The sequence below is a fragment of the Sinocyclocheilus anshuiensis genome, unplaced genomic scaffold, assembly GCF_001515605.1.
Source record: "Sinocyclocheilus anshuiensis isolate Anshui unplaced genomic scaffold, SAMN03320099.WGS_v1.1 scaffold871, whole genome shotgun sequence".
Classification (NCBI taxonomy): Eukaryota; Metazoa; Chordata; class Actinopteri; order Cypriniformes; family Cyprinidae; genus Sinocyclocheilus; species Sinocyclocheilus anshuiensis.
Window position 1 is genome coordinate 256,391 of NW_015542392.1, and position 8,648 is coordinate 265,038.

Consider the following 8,648-nt stretch of genomic DNA (forward strand, 5'->3'; position numbering starts at 1 on the left):
GAGAGAGGTGTTGTAATAATGTAAAATATGTGAAAAATAATGTGTTTTTTGAACAACCTAGTATGAGAGCCTGTTCTACTACACCCCCAAAACAAAATCAAGACTTTGTAAAAGAGCATAATAGGACCCCTTTAAACACTTTCCAGATCATTCATCAAATTGAGCGCATTGCATTATGAGATATCCAGCAGTGTACTCTGAATTATACTGCACCGTAAACAAATCTATTATGCCGTTCAAAATCCACATACTGTGCCCAGCATGCCCAGTTTTCATACTATATATCCTGCAGAGACAGTAAGAGCAGCATGTTAGTGGTGTGTTGTGATCAGGCTCTCACCTTTGGGTCTCTGGATGCAGGTGTGCTGGTTGTCAGACAGGAGAAATCCGTCGCGGCACCGACACTCGTAACTCCCCATCATGTTAACACAGACCTGCTGGCATCCGCCGTTTCCTTCCGCGCACTCGTCAACATCTGACGGAGACACAGATAAACAGATAAGTAAAAACATAGCCATATTATTAAAATTGTGGGATTACAAGTATGCCTATTAATATGTACATATCTATACTGTACAATACCGCTACCATTCAAGGTTTAGGGTTGTAAGATTTGGTTCTGAAAGAAGTCTTTAAAGGTCCCATGACATGCTGCTTTTTGGATGCTTTTATATAGGCCTAAGTGGTCCCTAGTACTGTATCTGAAGTCTCTTCCCCGAAATTCAGCCTTGGTGCAGAATTTCTCATAAAGTGAAATTTTCATGCCATGGGACCTTTAAAGTATGGAAGCTTGTTTCTGCCATGGGATAAAAAAAAGGTACAGTAATTGCAACTTTTAATCTCACAAATTCATCTCGCAATTCTGATTTTATATATCGCAATTTAGACTTAACGTCTTGCAATTTTGACTTTACATCTCACAATTCTGACTTCACATCTCACAATTCTGACTTTATATTATAATTTAGACTTTACATCTTACATCTCGCAATTCTAACTTTACAACTCGTAATTCTGACTTTACATCTCACAATTCTGACTTTACATCTCACAATTCTGACTTTACATCTAACAATTCTGACTATATTATAATTTAGACTTTACGTCTTGCAATTCTCACTTTTTGTCTCGTAATTCTGACTTTACGTCTCACAATTCTGACTTTATATTATAATTTAGACTTTACATCTTACATCTCACAATTCTGACTTTACGTCTCGTAATTCTGACTTTACGTCTCACAATTCTGACTTTATATTAATTATGACTTTACATCTCACAATTCTGACTTTACGTCTCGTAATTCTGACTTTACATCTCATAGTTCTGACTTTACATCTCACAATTCTGACTATATTATAATTTAGACTTTACATCATACATCTCGCAATTCTGACTTTATAATATAGACTTTACATCTTGCAATTCTCACTTTTTGTCACGCAATTCTTACTTTACATATCACAATTCTAACTTTACATCTCGAAATGCTGACCTTATATCTCACAATTTAGACTTTGCATTTCACAATTCTGACTTTATATATCGCAAGTTAGACTTAATGTCTTGCAATTCTGACTTTACATCTCACAATTCTGACTTCAAGTCTCACAATTCTGACTTTACGCCTCACAATTCTGACTTTATATTATAATTTAGACTTTACATCTTACATCTGGCAATTCTGACTTTACATCTCACAATTCTGACTTTATATTATAATTTAGACTTTACATCTTACATCTGGCAATTCTGACTTTACATCTCACAATTCTGACTTTATATTATAATTTAGACTTTACATCTTACATCTGGCAATTCTGACTTTACATCTCACAATTCTGACTATATTATAATTTACACTTTACATCTTACATCTGGCAATTCTGACTTTATATTATAATTTAGACTTTACATCTTACATCTGGCAATTCCAACTTTACATCTCACAATTCTGACTATATTATAATTTAGACTTTACATCTTACATCTCACAATTCTGACTTTACATCTCACAATTCTGACTTTACATCTCACAATTCTGACTTTACATCTCACAATTCTAACTTTACATCTAGCAATTCTGACTTTATATCTAACAATTTTGATTTTACATCTCACAATTCTGACTTTACATCTAACGATTCTGACTTTATATCTCGCAATTTAGACTTTGCATTTCACAATTCTGACTTCATATATCACAATTTAGACTTAATGTCTTGCAATTCTGACTTTACATCTCACAATTCTGACTTCACGCCTCACAATTCTGACTTTTATGTCTCACAATTCTGACTTTATATTATAATTTAGACTTTACATCTTACATCTCGCAATTCTGACTTTACATCTAACAATTCTGACTTTACATCTCACAATTCTGACTTTATATTATAATTTAGACTTTACATCTTACATCTCGCAATTCTGACTCCACATCTCGCAATTCTGACTTTATATTATAATTTAGACTTTACATCTCGCAATTCTCACTTTTTGTCCCGCAATTCTGACTTTACGTCTCGTAATTCTGACTTTACATCTCACAATTCTATCTTTACGTCTCGCAATTCTGACTTTACATCTAACAATTCTGACTTTATATCTCGCAATTTAGACTTTGCATTTCACAATTCTGACTTTATATATCGCAATTTAGACTTAATGTCTCGCAATTCTGACTTTACGTCTCACAATTCTGACTTTACATCTCACAATTCTGACTTTACATCTCACAATTTTGATTTTACAACAATTCAGATGTTTCGCAATTGTGGCTTTACATCTCGCAACAATTCTGACTTTACATCTAACAATTCTGACTTTATATATCGCAATTTAGGCTTAATGTCTTGCAATTCTGACTTTACGTCTCACAATTCTGACTTCACGCCTCACAATTCTGACTTTTACGTCTCACAATTCTGACTTTATATTATAATTTAGACTTTACATCTTACATCTCGCAATTCTGACTTTACATTTATTGAAACGAAACTGCAAAAATGGCTTGTTCAGAAATCATCACAACTACAAATTTATTTGTGTTGTTACTCATTTCGCATGCAAAGGGAGCAGCCAATCATAAGACATTTCATTTGCATATAGAAGGTAGAGTGAAAAAATGTCACTTTTGTGCACAAAACCTTAATAAAAAGCGAATTACAGGGCATAACCTCATGAATCTGAACATCCCGCTCCTGCAGTTTGTTTTCTTCCTCAGTCTAAACAGTCCACAGCTACATTTCTTATGTTTTTGCTCACATTCTCGCAGCTCTGATGTCTATTAGTGATGTTGATATGTGACTCGCCTCAGAAACAGACACATTAGATCATTAATCAGTACATCCTGGTGATTTCATGCAGTTTCTCATTCTGCCAGTCTGTGTGAGTTTTGTCTGTATATGTTCTGGCTTACAATTACTGTGGACCTGCTTGTGTGAACTTGCATCAGTTCAGTTGGTGTTGATGTTGTTGGCACCTCTGCTTTGCAATTAAACAGATTAATAAACATATTAAGTAATGTCTTAATATGCAGGGAGCATAGCATGAGGGTTAGGGGACAGAACATATCATTAGTTCAGTATACAAAAAATAGAAGTCAATGCAAAGTCTCACCGTGATAGAAAAACAAAGCCGCTTGTGTTGATAGACTCATCGTCTTTTGGGATTTATGGATCGTTACACAAACTGATCATTCAACGGCTGATTAAAAGCCAATACATTTCAACCTGCAGTATGCTGTTAAATGACATCAGGGCCCTTTCCTGAACTCAGACTGATCCTAAATCAACATGACGTATGAATGATTTGATTATAGTCAGAGATTAGTCTGTCTTTGATTGATGCAGATTTTAAGCCTATTTTAAAACTGTACCGTGGTTACTATGATATCACCAAAATATTATATTTAGTTACTACTGTAAAATCATAATAAATGAATCCTGGATTTTCTTTAAATAATGTCAGACTCTGCTGAATCCTCCTGTCATTTTGTTTTATTTTTCGATGACAGTGGTGGATAATACTAGGCTATAGAAGTCTTATTGTGGTAACAGTATCTGTATATAGTGTTCTGGGAAACTATACTGTAGTTACCATCGTATTTTTTTTTTTGTAAAGGATAGTTTACACAAATATAAACTGAATGTACAGTATTGCTCTGAAAGGCATTTTTGAAGATAATAAACAAATAATAAATAAATATAATACAATACAATATAACATTATTTCAATATTACAAATAATAATATTATTTAAAAAAATGTTTCTCAAAAATTTCTTCTGCCTTATTCCAATAAATAAATTCAATAATAATAATGCTTAATTAATAAATATAAATAGAAAACAAACATATATATATATGTTTGTTTTCTATTTATATTTATTAACATAGATAAAATAAACAAAACAAAATTACTAAACTGATTGAAAAACATATTTTGCCATTTTTTGCTGTCAGCTGAAAGAGAAAATAGGCTAAATATTTGGGGCTGAAAAGATGAAAAGAAACCTCAACTTTTGGACAAGAGAAACTTGGACATTGAGAAGATGCTGCAGGCATGTGACATGATCCAGGTTGAAACATACTGGATGTAACACAAATGGCTGCTGATTTCAAGCCGACGAGACGCACACACTCTGTCTAACGTGTGATGAGAGACTTTAGAATCACTGACAGCAGGTGTTGAGTCGAGTTTAACCTACTTACCACTAAAACTCTGTCCTATGAGGGCACAAGCCATCAAACTGACAAACGTGTGTGTTTTTCCTCATTCGAGACGTTTCTGTGTGTCATCTGCCTCTCTGAGGATGAGACTGCAACCTGATCTCTCTCTCAGATACGTCTCATCAGAGTCAGCCTGCTGTATACACAAGCTCACGCTTAATAAACCCTCATGCGAAACTAATTTTCTGTCTATTTGTCCAATGCACTGAGGCCTTGGGATAGAGTTTCCAATCTAGGCCATTTTCAGACAAGCCGAGGGGGGAATATAACCATTTCACAGTGCTCGTGCTCACTCTCTCTCTCTCTCTTTCTCTCTCTCACACACACACACACACACACACACACACACACACACACACACATGCACGCACGCACGCACACACAAAGACAGACTCACATTCCCACCATTTACCAATTGCGATATGAAGTTATCAGCATCAAATTCTGTCTTTGCTGAAAGTGAAAATACCGTACGAAATGACAAAGTTAATGTAAACATGCAGGATTTTGAACCAATCAGATGTTATTGTGGGCGTGGCTACTAAACATAAAAATTACAAAGGCCAGAAATATATTCCATGCAAGCATGAAAAAAAAATGCATTGTCATAACATGAAATTTTATCAGTAAATCGTAAACACTGAATATTTGGGAGGAGCAAAAAAAAAAAACACATTTCAGAACACACTGAGTGAAACTGAGCATCAAAAGCATCCACATTTGCTACTAACGTATCTGTGGGCTCTAAGCGTTTTGAAAGCATTTATGGTAACAGTCGTCTGTTTGCACAGAGCTTGCTTTAGTATCTTTGCATGTGCGAGAGCCTCGCGCTTCAAACCCCAAACACCTTGCTTCCGCAGCATAAACAAACCCCTGATTTCCTGCCGCCGCTGAGTTTGGTGAAGCTGTGCCGGTCAGTCGACGGCATTAGCGACATGTGTTCTGTGCAGATCGCGGCTCGCGTCCAAAGCAAATATTTGGAAAAGGAACAGGATTCTGGTGAAACCCGGAGCAGAGCTCATGCTATTTGCACTTAAAACATTTCTTAAAAAACCTCCTGAGAGCTGAAGAATTACCTCTCTCTCTCTCTCTCTCTTTCATTCTCTTATTCCTCGTCCTCTATTCCTTCCCTTTTCTCACTCTTTCCTTCCTCTGTGACTCGCTGAATGTTCAAGACGATCAGTAGATTATGAGGTTACTTCTCAGTCTTCCAGCAGTACTTTTTTTTATGGCTTTCTATTTAAGATACTTAGGAGAATCTATCTATCTATCTATCTATCTATCTATCTATCTATCCATATCAAACGATTAATCGCGATTAATCGCATCCAAAATAAAAGTTTTTGTTTACATGATATACGTATGTGTGCTGTGTATATTTATTATGTATAGATAAATACACACACATGCATGTATACATTTCAGAATAATACTGTAGGTTATGTTTATATATTAAATATATTTATGTATAATATAAATTATATGAATATAAATAGACATGTAAATACATGTAAATATTTTCAAAATATATACTGTATGTGTGTGTATTTATATATACACATAATAAATATACACAGAACACACACATATTATGCAAACAAAAACTTGTATTTTGTATGCGATTAATTGTGATTAATCGTTTGACAGCACTAACATATATATATATAAAATATGCTTTGTATATATATATGTATATATAAAGTTACATATTATGAAAATATAGAAATATGCAAATATATATAAATATAATGTATATATTATTATTAAATGTCATCACAAAAGCCACCTTAAACGTGGACTTCTGTGCCTCTTTTTTAGTGTATAGTGTGTAAATGGTTCAATACATTAATTGCAATTAAATATGCAAATATTATGCAGTTTTCATTTGATGAACAATTTAGAATTTGTGTCCCATTGTTTACACCCTAAAATAAATTTAAATTAACAAATAAACTCTAAAATATGTAATAAATAACAATACTGACTCAATACTAAATAATAATGAATATTAAATAAATAATTGATTGCCAAAAATATCATTTTGGCTGTTAGCTAAAACATAAAATAAGCTAGTAAAATACATGAAAAGAAGAACAACTGCAATTCAATATGCCAATATCAAATTTTAAATGCTTAACATAAAAAAAAACCCTAAGTGGGAGCTTTTCAAACTCTAATCATACAATTTCTTTAAAAAAACACAGCTAAGGCTAAAATGATTTACAAAAAGCTTGAATACAGGCTGTATGAGTTGAAGACAAAACAGGAGGAACATCAATACAAGCGCTGCAATCAGTCGGCTGTTTCTCTCAGTTTCTGTAAATCAATGTTAAACCTGGGCTCTGATCGCATGAAATAAACAGACAAAATCAACACCGTCTTCCTTCATCAGCATTCCCCATAACACCACTCCGTTACCGACAGAAGACAAGACAAATACTCAAATCAAGTACATACAGTACCATACAACTGTTTTATTGAGTAATAATTAGAAATGTGAGCAAAGAGCAAGTTCAAATGTCATTTACAATCTGAGCTCTACAGGGAAGCGAAAATAAGATCCAAACCCTCATGACTAAAGCGAAATCCACACAAAAGTGTCTTTTCTGCATAGATTACAAGATTTTCGACTTTCCTTCCCACTGAAAACACCATGGAAACAAAGCGACCTGTTATTTTTAGCCTTCAAACCAAGAACACACTAACCTTGGATCAAAAGTTACTTAGTATCCTAAAGAAACCTCGGGGGGAGGAGAGAGACTGAGAGTCGATAGATTAAAGATACTGCAGAAGTGGGCTGTTTATTTTAGCCACAGTTCATGTGTGTAAAGCGTTCATTTGTGAAGAACAGAACGCAGAGTTAGAAAAGAGTTAGTGAAGGGTGTATGATGAGCAGATATAGACGATCAGAGCCATACAGCTCATCCATACAGCTGCGCAAATCATCCACGGCTAAACAGTTTGGAACAAAGCAGTCGTGTGTGACGAGATGAAGCAAGAGCATTTCAGAGCAATCTGAGTATGTAATATATATATTTTCAATATTAAATACTGGACAAGCATGATATCATATACACAACATATAAGGTACTCTCAGGGAAAAAATGACTATATATGGTCTAATGTAAAATACTAAAATACTGCATTGCAAATTTTACTGTATAACACAATTTTTAATAGTTTCTATTCATAACAGAGTATTACATTCATAGAAATATTTATTTTTAGTATATATTTTCAGTACTAATTAGTAAAAAAAACATGCTATCATATACAGAACATATAGAGTGAGTTAGTGAAGGGTGTATGATGAGCAGATATAGACGATCAGAGGCGCATACAGCGGTACAGCTCATCCATACAGCTGCGCAAATCATCCACGGCTAAACAGTTTGGAACAAAGCAGTCGTGTGTGACGAGATGAAGCAAGAGCATTTCAGAGCAATCTGAGTATGTAATATATATATTTTCAATATTAAATACTGGACAAGCATGATATCATATACACAACATATAAGGTACTCTCAGGGAAAAAATGACTATATATGGTCTAATGTAAAATACTAAAATACTGCATTGCAAATTTTACTGTATAACACAATTTTTAATAGTTTCTATTCATAACAGAGTATTACATTCATAGAAATATTTATTTTTAGTATATATTTTCAGTACTAATTAGTAAAAAAAACATGCTATCATATACAGAACATATAGAGTATTGTCAGAAAAAAACTAATATATTTGGTCTAATATAAAATATGAAAAAAAAAAAAAATGTTATTCCAAATTGAACTTTAAAATAAAGTATTTAATAGTTATATTAATATTATTAGAATATTACATTACATCTTTTTTTGCACACACACAAACACACTCACACACTTAATATTTGTCACAAATATGAATTTAATAT

At 33.5% G+C, this 8,648-nt stretch overlaps 1 protein-coding gene across 2 annotated transcripts in view; it reads right to left on the reverse strand.

Annotated features, from left to right (window-relative positions):
- LOC107692800 (signal peptide, CUB domain, EGF-like 3) overlaps window positions 1-8,648 on the reverse strand; it is a 121,520-nt gene that overhangs the window by 70,134 nt on the left and 42,738 nt on the right. For both annotated transcript variants that reach the window (XM_016491996.1, XM_016491995.1), the window contains exon 4: window positions 341-475. In XM_016491996.1, the coding sequence (XP_016347482.1) occupies window positions 341-475 (135 nt within the window). The remainder of the gene's footprint in view (window positions 1-340; window positions 476-8,648) is intronic.